A 22,761-nucleotide genomic window follows, 5' to 3' on the forward strand; every position below is an offset into this window, starting at 1 on the left:
TGTTTCTGTTGATGATAACTGCTTATGACTCGCTCGGTTACTTGTGACGTCACTTCGTCCATAACAATGTAAAGACATGTCATAAGATTATGTCAAAGTGTGAAACACGAACAATGAACCGGTTTGACATTTTCATGTATTTATTACATTTTCCTTGTGTTCATATGGTTTTGTGATTTAACTGTGACATCTCAGATGTTGGTCAGGAACAGCAGCTCGGTGAAGACCAGATGTTTCATACCAGGTTGGAACATGTCAACACTGATGTACAGTAAGACATGTGATGAGTCATATCATCATCACGTGGTTTATTGTTTGTTTTCACAGTTCATGAGATCTGTTCCTACTGACGCTGGTCAAACTGGGAACAGTTCCTTTCTGTGTCCGTGTGTGAAGAGGAGTTGAATCTGACATGATGAAAATATGACCCTCCAGGATATGATATCACATATCATTTAATAAAAGTCCTTGTAACCAGAGAACTTGACTGAATTATCAGGGATCCAGTAACAGGCGGCTCCTCGTCAATGGGTCAAAAAGAAACAGCTTAATATGAATATATATATATTTACTGGTGCCAATTTGTTAATATCAACAAATATAAAGTGGAAATTAACTTTCCCCACGTGACTGGAGCTGTGACGAGTTAAAAATCACCTTCACTTTGAATTATTAATATTATTATTATTAATATTATTTCACCAGGTTTCCGACGCTTCGTTTCCCTTTGCGTCAATGTTCTGTGGAACATTTACATCGTTATACTCAGTGCAGAAAAAGGTTTTATGGCTTTAACAGGTGTGAATCTTGCACCAGTTATATATTATCTACGTTACAGTGGACAACCATATAATACAGTATAATGTACCAACGTCATCGTCCCGTGGTGATGAGCAGCTTTCAATTTCACCATTTCACTATGTTTTAGTGATGTTTAGTGCGAACTACAATAGACATCTAATATTCAAATAGCCCATATACATATAGATACATATATAGCGATAGATACATATATATATATATACGTGTGTATATATATATATTTATATATATATATATATATGTATACGTGTGTGTATATAAAAGTAGCAGATGTCTGAATAACACCTGACAGTGCAACATGTTTTCTACTTGTACCTGAACTAAACGTGACCATGTGAACATCGTGTCGCAGGTGAGGAACAAACGTGGACGATTATTGTCATCATTTGGGAAAATAAAGACCAAGAAATTTGATGTCAACATTTGCAGTAAGTAAACTCTAACATTCTCCTTAATATCACATTGTTTCCTGTGGACGACGTTCAGTCAGATTCTCTGAAAAACATTTCATTGACTCCAGCAGCAGCAGTGAACTCGTCACGTGAACTGGTCAGAAGATGTCGGGACAGTCGGAGTAGTTCCTGTCGAAGTATCCTCCGGTGTAGATCCAGTCCTCGGCCCCCGTGTGGGGGTTGGTTCCCACCTGGAACCACCTGGAGACAGAACCAGGAGGAGAGGTTGTTAATGACGGGGTCGGATGTTACATCACAGATGTACAGTACAACATGTTTTTATTGTGACATGACAAACCAGAGAGAGAATCACACAATGACGCCTCCAACTGTACCAGTTACTGTACCAGCCAATATGAACCAATCACAAACTAATGTTTAACTTTCAGAGCAGATGTGTAGAAATATCTTGGATTATGGCTGAAACACAAATGATCTTTCCATACTCACATTTAGAATAATAAGCTACATTAGATTTTGTTTTGAACCTTTTGTATTTTGTATGTGTTGTGTAACTGACAGCTGCTGTAACACCAGAACGTCCCAGCTGAAAGTATTAAAGTAAGTATTACATAATCCCCAGTCAATCTTTACTTTGAAGAAATACTTTCCCTTTGGAACAAGAATCATTTTTATTATTTCAGACGTCACATTTCACTCATCTGTTTGATGAGGAAGTTAAAATGTGTTTGATGAGGAAGTTAAAACGTGTTTGATGACGAAGTTATACGTGTTTGATGAGGAAGTTATACTTGTTTGATGAGGAAGTTAAAAGGTGTTTGATGAGGAAGTTATACTTGTTTGATGAGGAAGTTAAAAGGTGTTTGATGAGGAAGTTATACGTGTTTGATGAGGAAGTTAAAACGTGTTTGATGAGGAAGTTAAAACGTGTTTGATGAGGAAGTTAAAACGTGTTTGATGACGAAGTTATACGTGTTTGATGAGGAAGTTAAAATGTGTTTGATGAGGAAGTTATACGTGTTTGAGGAGGAAGTTAAAACGTGTTTGATGAGGAAGTTAAAACGTGTTTGATGACGAAGTTATACGTGTTTGATGAGGAAGTTAAAATGTGTTTGATGAGGAAGTTATACGTGTTTGAGGAGGAAGTTAAAACGTGTTTGATGAGGAAGTTAAAACGTGTTTGATGACGAAGTTATACGTGTTTGATGAGGAAGTTAAAATGTGTTTGATGAGGAAGTTATACGTGTTTGATGAAGAAGTTAAAACGTGTTTGATGAGGAAGTTAAAACGTGTTTGATGAGGAAGTTAAAACGTGTTTGACGAGGAAGTTATACGTGTTTGATGAAAAAGTTAAAACGTGTTTGATGAAGAAGTTAAAACGTGTTTGATGAAAAAGTTAAAACGTGTTTGATGAAGAAGTTAAAACGTGTTTGATGAAGAAGTTATACGTGTTTGATGAGGAAGTTAAAATGTGTTTGATGAGGAAGTTATACGTGTTTGATGAAGAAGTTAAAACGTGTTTGATGAAAAAGTTAAAACGTGTTTGATGAAGAAGTTAAAACGTGTTTGATGAAGAAGTTATACGTGTTTGATGAGGAAGTTAAAATGTGTTTGATGAGGAAGTTATACGTGTTTGATGAGGAAGTTAAAACGTGTTTGATGAGGAAGTTAAAACGTGTTTGACGAGGAAGTTATACGTGTTTGATGAAGAAGTTAAAACGTGTTTGATGAAAAAGTTAAAACGTGTTTGATGAAGAAGTTAAAACGTGTTTGATGAAGAAGTTAAAACGTGTTTGATGAGGAAGTTAAAGGTGTTTGATGAGGAAGTTAAAACGTGTTTGATGAAGAAGTTAAAACGTGTTTGATGAGGAAGTTAAAACGTGTTTGATGAAGAAGTTAAAACGTGTTTGATGAGGAAGTTAAAAGGTGTTTGATGAGGAAGTTAAAAGGTGTTTGATGAGGAAGTTAAAAGGTGTTTGATGAGGAAGTTAAAAGGTGTTTGATGAGGAAGTTAAAAGGTGTTTGATGAGGAAGTTAAAAGGTGTTTAATGTGAAGCGGACAGAGTTTGAGGACCTGGTCGACCACTCCTCCTCGTCCTGGGAACGTTCCCGGCATGCGGCTCTTTGCTTCTCCTCTAATCGTTCTTTCTCTGTACTCGCTGCGTCTAAACACAAGAATATAAATAGAGAGGTTGTTACAGAATCATGCCTGGCCTGTCAATCAAACCCCTCCCTCCCCTCCACGTGAGCTGGGTGTTCATACCGATGTCTCCGTTCTCCATGGCTCTGACGTCGGGCCTCAGTCGGCAGTCGGTCGGGGGCAGCAGCTCCACGTCAGGCTCCAGCTCGTTCAGTGTCATGGCGAAGCTGGTGAAGTTATACATCTACACACGGAGACAATCATCATCTTTTAATGAGAGGATATAGAAAACGATGATGTTAAAACTGATCCTTGCTTATATTGATCCAATAAGTCTTAAATGTCTCCATGTTAGTGTCTCGCCCACTAAAACTGTGTCATTGTGAGAGAATAAAACAAGACGCCACCTCTGTTTGTGTGCGTGTGCGTTACAATGACCTGCGCTGACTGAGCAGGTCGAGGTGTTATCCTCCAAAGTAAGGCACTTCCTGGTATCACAGTAACAGTCTCTTCAACTTCAGGCATGTCATCTGCGTCCTCAGCTTCACAGCTTTGTTCCTACACACACACACACACACACACACACACACACACACACACACACACACACACACACACACACACACACACACACACACACACACACACACACACACACACACACACACACACACACACACACACACACACACACACACACACACACACACACACAGGTCAGCGTGATGAGGTCATGAGTGATCGTGTGACTCGTCTCAGTGGACTTGGCCCGACCTGAGTGTCGCTCACCTGTCTCAGCTTCTTCCCGTCTCCTCCTGTCTTCTTGTCAGACTTCCTGAACGCTTCATAAACCTTGTGGTCGACGCTGTACATGCTCTCCGTCCACTTCCCGTAAATCACCCGCCGCCTCTTCTTGCTGCTCCACAGACATTAAAGTGGTTCAGAGGAAAAGAATCGCAGCCACTGAGCGTTTACAGAGTCGCCGTGGTTACACGCTCACCTCTTGTCTTGGATGTGACCTTCGACCTTGTGCAGCTCTTTCCCAAACATCCCACAGGGTCTGAAGTTTAACACACACTTCTCCCCCGTGCTGAGGAAGATAACTAATATCAACGTGGCTCAATAAGAGTTTAAATCCATCAACAGATGATTCTTCATTGTACCTGTGGTTGAATATCTCCACAGTCCCGTACTGCTCAATCCACAGTTTCCCCAAGATGATGTTATGCACACAGCACATGGGATTAGTCCACGTGTACGTTTCTTTATGTCTGGAAAAACAGTTCAGAAATAGTTCAGCATTCTGAGAAAATCTATATATTTAAACTAACAAAACACTTTTTACTGAAATGTGGCACTATTCCTTTAAAGATTGCTCAGCAAGACAAACATAAATAATTTGATGAGGTCACGACTCACTTCAGTAGCTCCAGGGTCATAGTGCCTTTGGGCTCCGCCTCCACACTTTTGCCCCAGAACTTGAGTTTGGGGCAAATGGATCCGTGGAACTCGAACTCCTGCTTCAGAGACTGAGCATGGAAGGCGCTGACGGGCGGGTGGTGGCTCACCTGCTCCGAGATCAACCGGTACCCCTCTTCCTCTCTTCAGAAAAGACATTTCTAACTCATTAATCAAACTCAACAATCTTATGTCATGGAGGTGAAACTGCACCGGTGCGATGTGACGTCTGATACCTGACGAGTTCGTACGTCTCCCCCAGTAAAGGGTTGAATGGTTTTCCAGTCCGTTCCCATTGAGATGCAACAGCTGAGACAGCGAACGCAGCGACGACCTGTCGCAGAGACACAAGGTGACGATGGATTCATGAAACAATCAACAGAACATTAATGGTCCTGGTCCTAACAATCGCTTGTTGTATCGTTTTGTGTTTTAATGAACTTCATGTCAAACTTCTCGTTGAATCTGAGCAGGTCAGTTTCACCAGTTTGTGACATTAATTCATCATCATCATAACTTCTAGAGGATTGATTAGAAACACTAGTGAGTTGTTACTGTACATGTTGAATACAGACTGTGATGTTACTGTGTCTCTACCTGCATCCGATCCAGGGAGTCCGACAGGCCACAGGCCTTGTGGATCAGGTGAGCGTGTTCCATGTACTCCGACATTCTCTGGAGGAAACTCAGCGGCTCGTTAAACTCGACCGGCATCGCAACTTTGGACAGTTCCTGTAAAACACCAAAATAAAATATGTAGAAGAATGAACGGCCACGAGTAGACAACACTTTCATACTTATACTCCATATACTCCATATGAAACTTCCTTTTCCACTGAGAAGATGATTTTTCTACGTTCTGATATTTATTCAATTCATTTAGCAGCAAAGAAAATATTTCCCAAACCATTTAAAGGGGCAGTGAGCGATTTTAATCCAATACTTTTTTTTTCTTTTTTACTCAGTGAATGTTTCCTTGCGGTCGGTTCTGTTGGGCTCAGTCCTGGTTCTGTAAATTGTGGTGCTGACCTCACAAAACTCCCTGACACCTGAAGCTACGCGTTGACTCAGAGGTTCTGGTCTCAAGGTTAGTGCGTCTGTCTCACACACCCGAGGCCGCTGGTTCGATTCCCGACCAGAACAAGTAAAATCATCAGTGACAAAGAATCTTTCTCCAAAGTCGCTTCCTGCCCCTATAAAGCATCCGAGCAGAGAAACGAGCAGCGAGATCAGTCGAGATCGTGAAGCAGTGAACGTTCATTCAATCTTTTTTTCGACAGTTTGTTCTTTAATGTCACAAACTTAGTTCTGAGTGAAGAAGTAGTTTTCTGTTCTCAGAGACTCACCATGCCGATGCATTTCTTCAGGATACTCCACACGCTGAAGTCGTTCCTGGAGATCATCTCGGCCGGCAGAGTTTTCCTGGGACACATTGAGACGGAATAGATCGAAAAGATCTTGTGAAATCAGACAAAACCTTTTTACAGCAGAGAATCTGTTTGAGATGGTGACTGACGACTGCATCGATGGACGATGTGTGATGAAACCTGGAGCACACGGTCATGAGTTGACATGCATCACACGCACGCACACACGCACGCACGCACGCACGCACACACACACACACATACAGCCTGTAAACAACTTTAATAGTTTATCTTCGTCCAGATCTGAGATATTAAATGTGTTTCATGTTTATAATCAGTCAGAGGCTTCGACGTGTTTCTTCAAGGTGGATTTTAAAGTTTGCTTTGGATCATTGTTGTTTCACAAGGCGGATTCTGATCACCCAGAATTTAAAGGAGACATATTCTGCATTTTTCAGTTTTTTCTTTTCCTGTAATGAGTTATAGTTCTGAGTTTGTTAAAGTCCGTCAAAGTTAAAGATGAAAGTTCCGTGGTGAAGGGAGGACACTGACTCTGACACGCCCCTAACAAACAGAGCAGTTCCTACACACCTGGAGGTGGCTGACCAATCCCAACAGAGTTGTGCCAGTTGGCCAATCAGAGCAGACTGAGCTTCAGAACCTTGAATATGAGTAGAATGTGTCTCCTTTATTATGTTTCCTAAAGCAGCAGGATATCTACGTCCACACATCTTCTGTGATTGTGGCTCCAACAGATTCTGTCTCATCTCCATGTTGCTTTACTTCAGATGTTAAAGAAGGTAAAGTTCCAGCAGACGTTTCCTCTCAGATCTTGTCTCGTCTGCTTCATATCTTTTTATAGCCTCCTCTGCTTTATTTCAGATCCTCATGTTGAAGACTCAAATAATCTATTCACAGCTGCATTAGAGTCGTGATGAGTGAATGATGCACAAGCAGTTTGAATAAAGCCTCATTTATTAATGTCTGTTCGCTGCAGAAGTTGTATTTGACTTTTTCTCACTTCAAAAACCATCCACATGTGAAACTCATCATGAACACAACTTCTGCATGTTTCCTCACCTGCGCTGCCAAACTCCGTTCTCCTGAGTGGTCGCCTGCTTATTGTCAAACACCAGAGCATCTTTAAAACTGACCTCACACGAATCATCTGACTCCAGCCCTGAGGAGACAAATGAGGAGAGGGTGAGGACCAGAGGAGGAGCGAGAGAAGACAAGAGGAGGAGCGAGAGAAGACAAGAGGAGGAGGGGGTGAGGACAAGAGGGGGAGAGAGAGAAAACAAGAGGAGGAGCGAGAGAAGACAAGAGGAGACAAGAGGAAGAGAGGGTGAGGACAAGAGGGGGAGAGAGAGAAAACAAGAGGGGGAGAGAGAGAAGACAAGAGGAGGAGAGGGGGAGGACAAGAGGAGGAGAGAGAGAAGAGGAGAGAGAGAAGAGAAGAGAGAGAAGAGGAGGAGAGGGGGAGGACAAGAGGGGGAGAGAGAGAAAACAAGAGGGGGAGAGAGAGAAGACAAGAGGAGGAGAGGGGGAGGACAAGAGGAGGAGAGAGAGAAGAGGAGAGAGAGAAGAGAAGAGAGAGAAGAGGAGGAGAGGGGGAGGACAAGAGGGGGAGAGAGAGAAAACAAGAGGAGACAAGAGGAGGAGAGGGTGAGGACGAGAGGAGGAGAGAGAGAAAACAAGAGGGGGAGAGAGAGAAGACAAGAGGAGGAGAGGGGGAGGACAAGAGGAGGAGAGAGAGAAGAGGAGAGAGAGAAGAGGAGGAGAGGGGGAGGACAAGAGGAGGAGAGAGAGAAGAGGAGAGAGAGAAGAGGAGAGGGTGAGGACCAGAGGAGAGAGACAAGAGGAGACAAGAGGAGGAGAGAGATAAGAGGAGGAGAGGGGGAGGACCAGAGGAGAGAGACATGAGGAGACAAGAGGAGAGAGAGAAGAGGAGGAGAGAAAGAAAAGGAGACAAGAGGAGGAGAGAGAGAAGAGGAGGAGAGGGGGAGGACCAGAGGAGAGAGACATGAGGAGACAAGAGGAGGAGAGAGAGAAGAGGAGGAGAGGGGGAGGACCAGAGGAGAGAGACAAGAGGAGACAAGAGGAGGAGAGAGAGTCTCACCTGTCTCCGCGTCGTAGAACTCCTCCTCGCTGTTCATTCTGAGCAGAGTAAGAAACTATTGTTACTCTGAACCTTCAGAACATCATAACCTTCAGAACCATCAGAACATCAGAACCTTCAGAACATCAGAACCTTCAGAACATCAGAACCTTCAGAACATCAGAACCTTCAGAACATCAGAACCATCAGAACCATGCTTCCATCACCGGCCTGGTTCTGCAGCGCAGCGTCGCTCCTCATCACAGACACACGATCTGTAACACGGACAGCTCGTTAGCACCGCCCGCCCCGGGCGGGGGCCCGAGGCCACTGTCTGCGGCGGTGGAGACAAACAGCTGCTCTGCTCCCGGCTGTTAGTTAGCTGCCGGGCTAGCTACCGTTAGCATCACTGTTAGCATCACCGTTAGCATCACCGCTGCTAAGCGGCAGAATGAGCGGGGAGCTAAAGCTAAAGCTAAAGCTAAGCTCACAACACACTAACGGACTGTACCTGCGAGTCGAGGTCAAGTTAAAGAGCTCGTGACAAACAAGTGAAGAAGAAGAGTGAAGTGACTGAGGAGCGGGGCGGAAGTGGGCGGCAAGGACACTGTGAGTGACAGGTCCGGCAGCCAATCAGGTGGCAGCCAGCAGCTTCCAGAAACAGCCGATGAAGAGCAGGTGAAGAGCAGATGTTTGATCCAGAAGATATTAATATATGACGTGATTATGACACGAGCCGAGAGATTAGTACAGTTGAACTGATTCAAGATGTATTCATATAAAAGAGACTATCATTTATCAATATGATAAATATGATATGGAACTATTTTATTGTTCATCAACAACAACAACAACAACAACAGACGAGATGTGATTGATTTAAACCTTAAACCAGAAGTTAAAGAAAATACTTTTCACCAAAGTTTACCTCAAAATAAATCTGTTCTTTTCTGGACTGGCTCCAAGTCTGTGACAACACGATACAGTTCATCATCTCCACAATCTTTTTATATTTGACTCTTAAAGTAAAAGGTTCTAAAGTGCAAAACTCCCTACATGAAAAACATGACATGTACTTTAACTCTTAATTTCTGAAATAATTCATATTCATGTGTTCAACACAACAATAGAGAAAATGAATGGATAATCAAGTGGATTATGACAAATCTATGTTTTTCTAATGGTTTAATGTAAGCGAACAAACCATATCATTTTCCAAAAGAAAACACACACACACAATCTTCCCCTTTAATTGAGGCTCTTAAGGTTTAAACTACACGTTGGTTTTCATAGATTTTGGTCAATTGGCCACAAACAACATGTTCAACACAGATTCAGTAATCTGACGTTCACTTAGAACTTAATTATAATGTATTCTTATTTTCTGTCTTTGATTCTGTTTCTGATTGTAAAATAACTCAAATAAGTTGTTTGATGGTGAAGTAAGAAAATTCAATCTTTCCTTCTGAATTGCAGTGGAGTAGACGTAGACTAATACTCATCATACAAGTACTTCACAGTCGTTGAGTAAATGTACTTAGTTACTTTGCACAGCTGAGGCAAAACAACTGATCCACCACCAGGGGGCAGCGTCATACTGTACCTGTACCTGTCATCAGTCACGTCAACTCTATGAACTCAAGATTAGTACGAAACATGCTTCATAATTAGATGTGAGATCAATTAATCTTAAACCTGTAATAAGAATCCAACTGCAGTGACTTTGGAAACTCAGATGAAATTACCCTTTTGGATGTTTGTCACATTGTCAGAGCAGAAAGTGGAAACATCAAGTTAACATGAGTCAGAGTCAGACCGGAAACACGTGCGTTTCAAAGTAAAAGCTCAGAAACTGCAGCGTCCAGGAATTAATAATAATAATGATAAATTTAATCTAAAGAGCACTTTCCATTGCTTCTGGGAAAGAAAACAACCGACACTGTTAGAAATGTTAAATCTCATTTTGAGATTATTAATTGGATCATAATCATAATTAATTATCAAGAGATTGGTGTTGATGAAATGTGTCATTATGGAGACAGACGACAAATGTAAAGAAAAAACAGAAACTTATCAAATCGACATTTTACTTTGGTTGAAAAAGCTTTTATTTCGGAAATGATGGCCGGAAGTCATAATGGACCATCACTGTTCCTTCTGCCGGTCCGTCCGCGCGTTATGGCAAAGCGTCAGTCTCCAGGAGGATGAGGAGGATGAGGAGGAGCAGACACTGAGCTCTGAGGCGCGGACATCATCATCATCAACTTGGATATAAAAGCTGCGTGACGCACCTGAAGTCGAGAGACGTGGGGGAAGTCGGGATGAACAGAGCCGGAGACAGGAGCGTGAGACCTGCGCTCCGGAGCCAGAGACAGCTCAGGACGCAGCAGCAGGTTTCTGTCCAGAAGAAGAAAGATGCTCCACGTGGCTGCTGCTCCACGGAGACACAGTCCGGACTCCGTGGATCCGACGCGGACGTGAAACCAGCGGGGAAAGAGTCATCCAGCTCCGGCGCGCAGAGGAAACTGTCCGACGCCAGCAACGCTTCAGAGGATCTGAGCAAAGACTCCGGCTGCGTCTCTGGGAAACTCTCCTCCTCCGACAGCAGCTCCGAAATGTCGGACTGCCCCTCGGAGGGAAACAAGCTCGACTCTCCGACCGGCGACACCGAGTGGATGTGGACACACGGGAGAGTTTACGAGGCGCCGAGCCGATGCGCAGCGGCCGCGGACTCCGGTGCCGCGGGAGCGGAGCTCGTGATGGCGCAGAGCACCGAGGACCTCGTCCGGGAGCTGGACGAGCTCAGATCCGAGAACGAGTATCTGAAAGTAAGTGTCATTCAGTCACTAAAATCCGTTTGCATGACAACCGGTCGTCTCGCATTTAATCTGCACAAATCTCCACGTGGGTTTGGTTCAATATGAAGAGCGAAGCTCCTGTAACTGTCATGAAGTTCTTCATCAGACACTGATCGGATCATAAATCAAATCAGTGACAAACCAAACGAACCTCGTGTTGAGAAGATCTGATTTTCAGATCGTTGAAGTAGAATCAGCACAACAGAGACAATTCATCTGATATTTATTAAATATTAAATACGAAATGTCCCATATTCACCTTTCTGTGTTTTGATCCTTAAGCAGATATGTATGTTTTATTTCTATATTGTTTTTATATCTCTTATATATCTCTGCAAAGAAACAGGTCTAATTAATATGTGATGAGCCTCTCTTCTGATTAGCCACTGTCGTCTGAGTGACGCACGTCCAGGCCAACCTCCTCCTCTGTTCACCTCCTCCTCTGTTCACCACCTCCTCCTCCTCCTCTGTTCACCTCCTCCTCCTCTGTTCACCACCTCCTCCTCCTCCTCTGTTCACCTCCTCCTCCTCTGTTCACCTCCTCCTCCTCCTCCTCTGTTCACCTCCTCCTCTGTTCACCTCCTCCTCCTCCTCCTCTGTTCACCTCCTCCTCTGTTCACCTCCTCCTCCTCTGTTCACCACCTCCTCTGTTCACCTCCTCCTCTGTTCACCTCCTCCTCCTCTGTTCACCACCTCCTCTGTTCACCTCCTCCTCTGTTCACCTCCTCCTCTGTTCACCACCTCCTCCTCTGTTCACCTCCTCCTCCTCTGTTCTCCTCCTCCTCCTCTGTTCACCTCCTCCTCTGTTCACCTCCTCCTCTGTTCACCTCCTCCTCTGTTCACCACCTCCTCTGTTCACCACCTCCTCTGTTCACCTCCTCCTCTGTTCACCTCCTCCTCCTCTGTTCACCTCCTCCTCTGTTCACCTCCTCCTCCTCTGTTCACCTCCTCCTCCTCTGTTCACCTCCTCCTCTGTTCACCTCCTCCTCTGTTCACCTCCTCCTCCTCTGTTCACCTCCTCCTCTGTTCACCTCCTCCTCCTCTGTTCTCCTCCTCCTCCTCTGTTCACCACCTCCTCTGTTCACCTCCTCCTCCTCTGTTCACCTCCTCCTCCTCTGTTCACCACCTCCTCTGTTCTCCTCCTCCTCTGTTCACCTCCTCCTCTGTTCACCACCTCCTCTGTTCTCCTCCTCCTCTGTTCACCTCCTCCTCCTCCTCTGTTCACCTCCTCCTCTGTTCACCACCTCCTCTGTTCTCCTCCTCCTCTGTTCACCACCTCCTCTGTTCACCTCCTCCTCTGTTCACCTCCTCCTCCTCTGTTCAGCTCCTCCTCCTCTGTTCACCACCTCCTCTGTTCTCCTCCTCCTCTGTTCACCTCCTCCTCTGTTCACCTCCTCCTCTGTTCACCTCCTCCTCTGTTCAGCTCCTCCTCCTCTGTTCACCTCCTCCTCTGTTCACCTCCTCCTCTGTTCACCTCCTCCTCTGTTCACCTCCTCCTCTGTTCTCCTCCTCCTCCTCTGTTCACCTCCTTCTCAGTTCACCTCCTCCTCTGTTCTCCTCCTCCTCCTCTGTTCTCCTCCTCCTCCTCTGTTCACCTCCTCCTCTGTTCACCTCCTCCTCTGTTCACCACCTCCTCTGTTCACCTCCTCCTCCTCTGTTCACCTCCTCCTCCGTTCAGCTCCTCCTCTGTTCACCTCCTCCTCCTCCTCTGTTCACCTCCTTCTCAGTTCACCTCCTCCTCCTCTGTTCTCCTCCTCCTCTGTTCACCTCCTCCTCTGTTCACCTCCTCCTCTGTTCACCTCCTCCTCTGTTCTCCTCCTCCTCCTCTGTTCACCTCCTTCTCAGTTCACCTCCTCCTCCTCTGTTCACCTCCTCCTCTGTTCAGCTCCTCCTCCTCTGTTCACCTCCTCCTCTGTTCACCTCCTCCTCTGTTCACCTCCTCCTCTGTTCTCCTCCTCCTCCTCTGTTCACCTCCTCCTCTGTTCAGCTCCTCCTCCTCTGTTCACCTCCTCCTCTGTTCTCCTCCTCCTCCTCTGTTCTCCTCCTCCTCCTCTGTTCACCTCCTCCTCTGTTCACCTCCTCCTCTGTTCACCTCCTCCTCTGTTCACCACCTCCTCTGTTCACCTCCTCCTCCTCTGTTCACCTCCTCCTCCGTTCAGCTCCTCCTCTGTTCACCTCCTCCTCCTCCTCTGTTCACCTCCTTCTCAGTTCACCTCCTCCTCCTCTGTTCTCCTCCTCCTCTGTTCACCTCCTCCTCTGTTCACCTCCTCCTCTGTTCACCTCCTCCTCTGTTCTCCTCCTCCTCCTCTGTTCACCTCCTTCTCAGTTCACCTCCTCCTCCTCTGTTCACCTCCTCCTCTGTTCAGCTCCTCCTCCTCTGTTCACCTCCTCCTCTGTTCACCTCCTCCTCTGTTCTCCTCCTCCTCCTCTGTTCACCTCCTCCTCTGTTCAGCTCCTCCTCCTCTGTTCACCTCCTCCTCTGTTCTCCTCCTCCTCCTCTGTTCTCCTCCTCCTCCTCTGTTCACCTCCTCCTCTGTTCACCTCCTCCTCTGTTCACCACCTCCTCTGTTCACCTCCTCCTCTGTTCACCTCCTCCTCCTCTGTTCACCTCCTCCTCCGTTCAGCTCCTCCTCTGTTCACCTCCTCCTCCTCCTCTGTTCACCTCCTTCTCAGTTCACCTCCTCCTCCTCTGTTCACCTCCTCCTCTGTTCACCTCCTCCTCTGTTCACCTCCTCCTCTGTTCACCACCTCCTCTGTTCACCTCCTCCTCCTCAGTTCACCTCCTTACAGACTGTAAGTGACTGTCACTGTTAGTTTTTACCATTTCTACGTAGGTATTAATAATTCTCGTTTTCATCCTGGATTGATCTGATTATTATTTTTGATCAACATATTTGTCTCAGTCTGATAATTATTTTTAACAATTTACACGTTTATTCATTCAATGTACTACATAACTAACCCATTACAAATTTCATATACATTTTTAATGCGTTATGCAAAAGTTCCTATGATTTGGGCAAAATGCAGGTTCCCATGGTAACGACTGGCAGGCGCTCATCAGGACGGTTGTAAGTGAAAACAGAGCTGGAGGATGAATCCAGATCTAATGACAATGAATCATGTGACGCGTCCACGTTTTCAAATTCTTTCCATATTCATAAGTTCCACAACTGGAGCTTTAGGAAACATCCTGGTTGTAATAACGCCTGTAACTCCTTCACTGCACCTTCATCCTTTTGGTAAAAGCTTCCAACTGATATTTGTCTTTCTGTGTTTCCGTCCCAGGACGAGGCGGAGGAGCTTCGCTGTGAGATGCTGGAGATGCGCGACATGTTCCAGGAGGAGGAGCTGTTCCAGCTGCAGGAGCTGCGTCTGCAGCTGGAACAGGCCAACAAGACGTGTCGCGTCCTGCAGTATCGCCTCCGCAAGGCCGAGCGCCGCAGCATCCGAGTGGCTCAGACGGGACAGGTGGACGGGGAGCTGGTCCGGAGCCTGGAGCACGACGTCAGGGTCAGAGAGAGTGTGTGTGTGTGTGTGTGTGTGTGTGTGTGTGTGTGTGTGTGTGTGTGTGTGTGTGTGTGTGTGTGTGTGTGTGTGTGTGTGTGTGTGTGTGTGTGTGTGTGTGTGTGTGTATGTGTATGTGTATGTGTATGTGTATGTGTGTGTGTGTGTGTGTGTGGACTGCATCACTGCTCTGGACCGTGATGAACTGTTACTCACTGGATCATTTGACGTCTGTTTACTGAGCTGTAAATTTCCTCCTGCCACAAAAATGTCATTAGGTAGAAATGTCTTCATCGTGTTTCCTGTTTATATTTTTAACACACTGCTGTGTAATCATGTGGCAGCTCGTTGAATCATAAAATCAGATGAGTCTTGGTCTGAATAACAGTTTCTGTGAACCGACGTCTGCGTGGTGGAGGATTCCCAGCAGCCTCAGCTTCACCCCCTCGTCCACATGTGGCGAATTCCTGTCACAAGTATATCGTGGTAAAGTTTAGTCAAACCAAGCTGCAGAGAACAAACTGCTCACCAGGAAGATTTTCTTACATCCTTTTATCTGATTGACGACATGGAGGATCAGTGCAAACTGGACAGACTCAGCTGGGTGTTAACTTCTCCTCAGGAAATCTGTTAAATGACCACAACACGCACAACATGTCCACAGAGACGACAACACAGAGACGACAACACAGAGACGACAACACAGAGACGACAACACAGAGACAACAACACAGAGACACAAACACAGAGACACAAACACAGAGACGACAACACAGAGACGACAACACAGAGACGACAACACAGAGACGACAACACAGAGACGACAACACAGAGACAACAACACAGAGACACAAACACAGAGACACAAACACAGAGACACAAACACAGAGACGACAACACAGAGACACAAACACAGAGACACAAACACAGAGACATATTTGGTGTCTGTCCTCAGGAGACGTCTTCTCCTTCCTTTTCCCTGAGTGGAGCAACAATAACCTGATCTTTTCTTCGCAGGTCGAGAAGAGCGTGTCGCTCCGGTTGTACAACGAGCTGGAGGAGGTGAAGAAGAAGAATTCCCAGTTGGAGTGGGAAAACGAGACGCTCAGAGAGAAGACACAGGAACAGGAAGTGGCCAAGCAGGTGTTACAGGCGGAGGTGGAGAAAGCCAGAGAGGTGCGATACTAAAGTTCTGCTCGTTGCTCGTTCACTCGGATGTTTGAGATTCAGATGATCTGCTGTAGAGGGAAAGTTTGTCTGTGCCCAACTTCAATTAGATTCATTACGATTTTCAAAATGGTTTATTGAATTTTATATGTGAAGGACACAAAGTATCATTCAGGTTTTCTGCAGCTCCACTGAACTCCAGAGTTTGACTTTGTCTCACTTGGGCTCGAGGCTGCAGGAGAAGTTACAGACATCAGCTCCTCCAGAGGAGTCTGTTCAGTCTGAAGTGGCGTCTGGAGGAGGATCTCACGTAAATCAAACCTCCATCCCTCTGGTCAGGAATCCTCCTCCGTTCCCTCGCAGCTGCGACACACGACCCCGGGGCAGATCAGTGATATGAGGAGGGCTCGGCCTGCAGCTGCCCGGCGTCGGGCGGGAGAAGGAGCCGGGAATGCTGAGGCACAGCTGACATCCTCGGCTCAGAGGACAAGAGGCCAGAGATCACGGAAATAGATTCTCTCTCTCTCTCTCTCTCTCTCTCGTCTATTCAACTCGTCTGAATCTGGGTCAGTTCATATTATGGCTTCATAAACATCCTGACCTGCAACCATCACGATCACCGCCGCACCCTGGCAGCGACTCCTCCGCTCCACCTTTAGTTCTCGTGGTCGCTGCTGCACTGAAGCGACGCGGATTTGGTTTAATCCAGGATTCTGTGCTTTGGCATGAGCTCGATCGGTCCCTCATGGGCGACAGCTGCTCGGCCCTTTGATCCCAGCAGGGAAATCCACTTAGATTACCTAATCTGAGCACAACGCACAGTCACACACTCGCTGGACTGTCCCTGACCCGGACTGTGGAACGTGATGGTACAGTAACAGAACTGCCGGGCCGAGCGGGACTGGGCCCCAACTAACACATTGTCAACACTTGATCGTTCACACAGCTTCTGTTAGTCAAACACTCCCGTTATCAACTTCATGTGTTGCTGCTCCAGTGTTGATTTGCACTTTAATATTCAAAGTGATTCAGTAACTGATTGTGGCTGCACACAAAAGGACAGAAGGACAGAAGCAACACAACAGTCACTGTAATCTGTGAAACCTTAATATCCAGGTCGCTCCAGTCCCACTGACCTTGAACTGAGAAGCTCGGAGCCCTTTTTTATAAGATGACTATTATTAACACACCGACGTCCTGTCGAGGGTCTGAGAGCGAGACAATGGCGCCAGGCTGCAGCTCACATTCCTCTCATACTCAGACTCACGAATAAACTCAGTCAAGAAGAGACAAGAGAAAAAAACGTTTGGTTTCAACACGACGCGGCAGAAGGACACATTAACATTTTGGGAAATGTGCTGCTGTCTGCTTTTCCCCACAACTGTTTTTACCACTCTCATGTGTTATGATACTACAGCCAGCAGCTGTTAGCTTAGCTTAGCATAAAGACTGGAAACAGGGGGAAACAGCTAGCCTTATAAAAAACTTCCCCTCACCTAACGCTCACTAATAAAATTTCACAACCTGAAAGTTCAAAACATAGACTGTATATGAAAGTGAAATAGTGTTCATGTCCGGAAAGTGAAGCCAATGTTGAAGTGTGTGAAGCCTGTGTTCTGTGTTCTGACCAGCAGGGGGCGACTCTATGAGAACGTGACACGACTTCTCACTTGATTCATAACATCATTAAAACATTTTCCTGAGGAGTTTATGGTTCAAGTCTTCTTCGTCACATGATAATCATGTTGTACATTATGATCCAGTTACAGTCAAACAGACCATAAAGCACCGGATGTGTTGGGGCGTGGCTACAGTGTGATTGACAGCTGGTACCCCTCCATGGTTACTTCTGGGTTTCAAAAAACCAAGATGGCCCTAAACACAATATTAAACAAAAAAAAAAAAATTTAATTTGTGGAAGATTAGGTTCCATGAAGTCGCTTGACACAACCAGCTGGTCTCGCTCCAGTCTTTGTGCTACGCTAAGCTAACAGAGTCATGTTTTTATTCGTCAGGCGTCTGTGAAGAAGAAAAGCATCAGATCTTCAGCCACGAAGGCGGAGAGAAGAGTCTCTCAACAGATTGAGGTTTGATATATTCACAATTTATGATTGATTTGAAAAATACTTGTTGCTGTTTTCTTGATTATCCCTGTGGTTTGTTCCCAAAAGGACGACAGCGCCGAGCTCAGGTGCCAACTCCACTTTGCCAAAGAGGAATTAGTTCTCATGTGCAAGAAGCTCACCAAACTGGTCTTGGAGGGCGAGGGCATGCGCGAGGAGCTGGCCAAATACCGCTCAGCCTACGGCGACGTGGACGCCAAGCAATCACCTGAGGGCAAACACAACTCTGCCCACGCCAGGGAGGCAGAGGTCAAAGTGCATTTGAAACTAGTGGAAGAGGAGGCCACGCTCCTGAGCCGCCGCATCGTCGAACTGGAGGTGGAGAATCGTGGACTGAGAGTGGAGATGAGCGACCTGAGGGAGAAAACCGGAGGACGAGGCGAAGAGGAAGAAGAAGAGAATCGGAATGTTTCAGAGAAAAAAGTTGTAGCTTCGACGCCGGACAGAGACGGAACGGAGCAAAGTATGGAAATGGGATGCGATGTTTACGAGCAGGAAGCAGAAAAAGGTCAAAGTGAAGTCGAGACATGGAACCAAACACAATGCGAAGGGATGATCACTGCTTGTCGTGATGGAGAAGGTCCAGTCGGAGGAGAGTGGGATCCTTCAGACCGTCCGGAGGCCGATGACGACAAACCACTGGACAGAGGATTGACAGTGAAAGACTGTGAAACTCTTCTGGCTCTCAGAGATCATTCCTGCATCGTGAGTTCAGCCATACAGCTGCTTACCTCTCCCACAGATGTGGACTGGAGCGGTAAGGCTCAGAAGGTTTTCCTACCTGGACCTTTCAACGAGGCCTTGGAGCTTCTGCGGGACATGCTGTCGTCTTTCATCGGGAGGGTGGAGACGCTTTTAACGGGACAAGATTTAGGCCAAAACCCTTTTCACAAGGATGGACACGTTTGGGATCCCTGCACTTCCTCCTTTCTCTCGGGAGATGTGGAGAGTGTTGAAGACCTCCGGGCCTCAGAGGTGAAGGAGAGGGCAACAAGACGAGCACCCTCCGTCCACTCGGACCCAAAGATGCAACTGTCCTTGCAGATTCTGTGGATCCTCCATCAGTGGTGTCAAGTTAAAGGACCTGGCCTGGAGGGAAAAGAGGTCAAATCAAAGATGTTGATCATTAAATGGAGTTTTTTTAGAGATCAGTTCTTTGTGATGTCTGAATATGTCTGGATATGTTTTGTGTTGATTCAGGGTAAAGACAAAACCATGTCTGTGCTGCGAGGTCTGCTGCAGGACGTCGCTGCAGAGCTTCGCGATGAGAGGATTGAAATCGACAGTGGAGCCAAGGCAACGCAGGACAAGGCAGCCGAGGTGAGGACGGCGTTCACCCCCCTCCCCCCTCCCCACTGTGTGTGATACAGCGGGAAGTCCTGCCGATGATCCGTCTCCTTGGACACTCGGTTCAACGAGAAATCATGAAATACTCGTGCCAGAGTATTGAGGCTAATCTCTCACAGCGGCTGCGGCCAAACAGGACATGAAAAAACACATTCTCTGCAGTGAACGTCTTCTTCAGTCTCACTTGTCCTCAGTGTCCACCTGCAAACAGAGAGACAGTTTTAATTTAATAAACCTTGGATCAGAAATGTAATCTGACATCTGAGTTGTTGCCACGGGGCTCGGCGGGTCCATCGTGTGACTTTGGCGGATTTATTTCTCTGATGGTAATTTTTCCTTCTTACTCCACTGACCAAATCAAATCCCTTCGGTTGTCAGAGGAACCAGACGAGTCAGAGAGGCTGAAGTGATCGTGTTAAACTTCTTTGCAGTCTCTACGTCCATATCGCATGAACATGACACAATGTATAATATCATGTTCAACTCCAATTCTGCGTGAATGCAGAATAACTTTGACCACAATAGCTTAGTGTATTAGCATGCTAACATTTGCTACACATTTGGACACAAAAGAGCTCCAGCCGAGTGTTCGCAGGTATTTAAATATTGGACAAATTAGAATTTGACCTGATTATGGTCCAATATGAAAAATCATAGGATCATGAAGGTTTGTTACAATTCATGGTGAGGGGCGCATTGACGTCCGTACCAGAGTTCATGGCAACTCATCCAACTGTTGTTGAGCAACTCTGGACCAAAGCAACAGAACCGAGTCTCGACGCTGATTAAACTTCTGTCCTTTCTCTCTGCTCAGTGTCCGGTCACTGGTTTCCTCCTCGACGATCGACCTTGTGAAGCTGGCAGGTCAGTGTTTTTTCACCTGGTCCATCTCGTTCATGAGGCCCGAGGTTGTAACCCGTGTGTCTCCTGCTGTTTTCAAAGAATCTGCAGCTCAAAAGAGAAAAAACCGAAGCGAGCGTTTTCTCCACGCGACTCTAAGAGGAAGAACTGGAGCTGTCTGAGCCGGGCGGCGGCCCAGCTGGACCGAGAGGAGCCCGCTAAGACGTGGGACCATCCAATCATGCCGCTTAGCTTCCCTGATCTTGATTTTGAGCAGATGTCCGTGGAGAGAAGCCACACCGCCCCGGAGAAGTCGGCCGTCCGCATCTACTTCAGCCCCCCCTCTGCCCGCAGGGTCCAGCTGGCTCAGGCCAAGCAAAGCCCCGTCGCAGACGGAGAGTCTGTGGACACGTCGTCTCCCTGGTGCACGCCGCCCACCTCCCTGTCTGCGCTCTGTCTGGGCTCATCTGCCAACCTGAGTGACGACGTGAAGGAGATGAAGGCCGGCTGGAGGCAGGCGGTCTACAGCAGCTCACAGGAGAAGGGAAGGAGGTCAGTGGGGCGGTGGGTGGACGTGGCCTGCTCAGGCACTCAGACCCACATGAAGCCACAGATGGTGAGTGTTGGCCTGCAGACGGACGTGGGCCCTGTGAGGAGAAGCAGCCCCTCTCGAGCCCTGAGCTCCTCCTTGGTCACTGCCCGCTCTCACCACATCTCCACCTCACTGGACGGAGTCGAGAGGCCCAGAACCTCCACCTCTTCACCGAAACTGTACCGGAGACACTCCGGTGCTTCTTCTCTCCCTTCAACCCCGAGTGTGGGTTCCTCCTCCTCCTCTAGAGACCGAGCCCTGTGGAACCTGAACCATCAGAGCGGCTCTGGCGTCTCTTCTTGGACCCGACAGACCAGTCAGCGACAGAGCGCAGCACAGAGCCCCGGCTCTCTGAGCAGCGCCAAGCCTCCCACCAAACCTGCAGGCGCCAACCGTTATGGTCTGGTCACAGAGTTTCTGCGCAGGGTGAGCGGCCGGGCTGAGAAACCAGTTTCCGGGTCAGGACCGAAGACGAAGAGCGGCCCTAAGAACCTGGAGCGGGTCCCGACGAGGCCTCCTGTCGCCGCGCTGCACAGGACCGACAGCGTGACGAGGATCGTCAACCAGAGGTTCATGAAGCAGAGAGACGAGAAGAGCGGCGTCCTGAACCCCGGCGTCCGCCACAGCGTGAGCGTCTCCCCTGAGGTGAGTCACTACGTCATCATGTTTCTGTTCATCAGAGGAGAAAAGTCCTCAATATTATAAATGTTGATTTATTCATTTCTATTCATAATAGAATTCAGGATGGTTGTAAGTGTGGACTGACAAAGTCACAGCAGATTATGATGTGAATGTGTTGAATTAAGACGTTTACAGCTTTGTATTCATTAAGATTTACACTCATCTTTGTTTTGGTTTATATTCTTATCTTGAGAAGATTAATCACATATTCAGTGAAATATTCAGCTTTCATCCATTTGTTTGATCGGCTGAGCGCTATGAAAACATCATGTATTATCATTATTATTATTATTATGAAGCACTGGCCTCAGGTTAATTATTGTATGTGTCATCATGCAGATTATAATTTCCCACAGTTTATTGATATTCATAATATTCAAAATGTTTTATTTGACAGATGAAAACCAAAGACATTCAGTTTATTGTCATATATGACAATGAAGAACAACAAATCCTCTCATTTCAGAAGATAGAACATTTTGGATTGAAAATTTGTCAAATTATTAATCTGGTTTTCAATTAATTTCTGCTGGCTGATGAATTGATTAATCAACCTTTTGATTTTCTCCGCTCTCCTTCGATCAGGACGGAACCTACGACTGCAGCTCCGGCAGCACTTTGACTTTCTGCTTCGCTCGTCCTTGTCGCTCCGCCCAGAGACAAACGTCCAACCAGAGCAAAGTCCTCCGACACAGACACTCCCCTCCCGTGGGCTCGCCATCCGGCTGTGAGGGACCCGGAGGAGGAGCGGCGGCGGGGGCTCGGCTGACACGTTGAACATGTAATGATTTAACTGCAGGATGTTGTGTGTGTGTGTGCGTGTGTGTGTGTGTGATGTGTAGGAGAACTGTGAGTTTAATATCTATAAAACACTCATCTCCTTTGACAGATCAATCATAATGTCACAAAACACAATCTTGCAAATAGTGAATATTCATTTATATTAACAAATTCAAACTTATTTGACTTTTGCACTTCGTGAAGTCATTTTTTTATTATATTATCTTGTTTTGTAGAGAAAAAAACTCCTGTTCTGAATAAACATCTAAGATTTGAGCGAAAGGCTGCAACTGAACTTATTGATCATCTTGTTTACTGAATAGAAATACGCTGCTTCAGGTGGAGGCTTCACGTCACATGCTCAAAAAAGAAAGTAACTGCAAAGTAGTTAATAAGATCAGCATGATCTTTCTCCTCCTCCTCCTCCTCTCTGACCGCGTTGACTTTCACTGCTGATCGATCAGCTGGTGTGTGTGTCTGGTCAGGGACCGAACGAGTGGCGTCTCTGTGGAGTCACAAAATCACACGGTGTCATGTTCCTGCTCACAACATGTGTTCATGACCTCTA

General features: G+C 46.4%; 2 protein-coding genes and 1 long non-coding RNA gene across 12 annotated transcripts; 2 read left to right on the top strand and 1 right to left on the bottom strand.

Moving 5' to 3' along the window:
- Positions 1-122: 122 nt before the first annotated feature.
- LOC118316858 (oxysterol-binding protein-related protein 2) lies at positions 123-8,956 on the bottom strand. Of its 8 annotated transcripts, none has more exons than XM_035645105.2 (15): positions 8,810-8,956; positions 8,486-8,573; positions 8,320-8,357; positions 7,281-7,380; positions 6,180-6,255; positions 5,431-5,565; positions 5,070-5,167; positions 4,795-4,977; positions 4,539-4,646; positions 4,376-4,465; positions 4,165-4,291; positions 3,814-3,933; positions 3,499-3,619; positions 3,310-3,400; positions 123-1,475 (listed from the first exon to the last, which is right to left on the bottom strand). In XM_035645105.2, exons 3-15 carry the CDS (start codon positions 8,354-8,356, stop codon positions 1,373-1,375), a joined length of 1,389 nt encoding a protein of 462 aa, XP_035500998.1. In that variant the 5' UTR covers position 8,357; positions 8,486-8,573; positions 8,810-8,956; the 3' UTR covers positions 123-1,372. The 8 variants fall into 8 exon arrangements, with proteins under 8 accessions (XP_035500998.1, XP_035500997.1, XP_035500999.1 ...); XM_035645104.2 differs by having other exon boundaries at positions 8,469-8,573; XM_035645106.2 differs by having other exon boundaries at positions 8,452-8,573.
- LOC118316865 lies at positions 4,838-6,341 on the top strand. 2 transcript variants are annotated; one of them, XR_004795276.2, is made up of 3 exons: positions 4,838-5,306; positions 5,446-5,920; positions 6,201-6,341. It is a non-coding gene; the product is annotated as an uncharacterized LOC118316865 (long non-coding RNA). The 2 variants fall into 2 exon arrangements; XR_004795275.2 differs by having other exon boundaries at positions 4,838-5,185.
- LOC118316855 lies at positions 8,950-22,469 on the top strand. Of its 2 annotated transcripts, XM_035645095.2 has the most exons (9): positions 8,950-11,126; positions 14,445-14,669; positions 15,681-15,839; positions 17,846-17,917; positions 18,002-19,057; positions 19,154-19,273; positions 20,115-20,164; positions 20,243-21,377; positions 21,999-22,469. In XM_035645095.2, exons 1-9 carry the CDS (start codon positions 10,620-10,622, stop codon positions 22,188-22,190), a joined length of 3,516 nt encoding a protein of 1,171 aa, XP_035500988.1. In that variant the 5' UTR covers positions 8,950-10,619; the 3' UTR covers positions 22,191-22,469. The 2 variants fall into 2 exon arrangements, with proteins under 2 accessions (XP_035500988.1, XP_035500987.1); XM_035645094.2 differs by having other exon boundaries at positions 20,115-21,377.
- Positions 22,470-22,761: the final 292 nt, after the last annotated feature.

The sequence above is a fragment of the Scophthalmus maximus genome, chromosome 3, assembly GCF_022379125.1.
Source record: "Scophthalmus maximus strain ysfricsl-2021 chromosome 3, ASM2237912v1, whole genome shotgun sequence".
In the NCBI taxonomy this organism is placed as follows: domain Eukaryota; kingdom Metazoa; phylum Chordata; class Actinopteri; order Pleuronectiformes; family Scophthalmidae; genus Scophthalmus; species Scophthalmus maximus.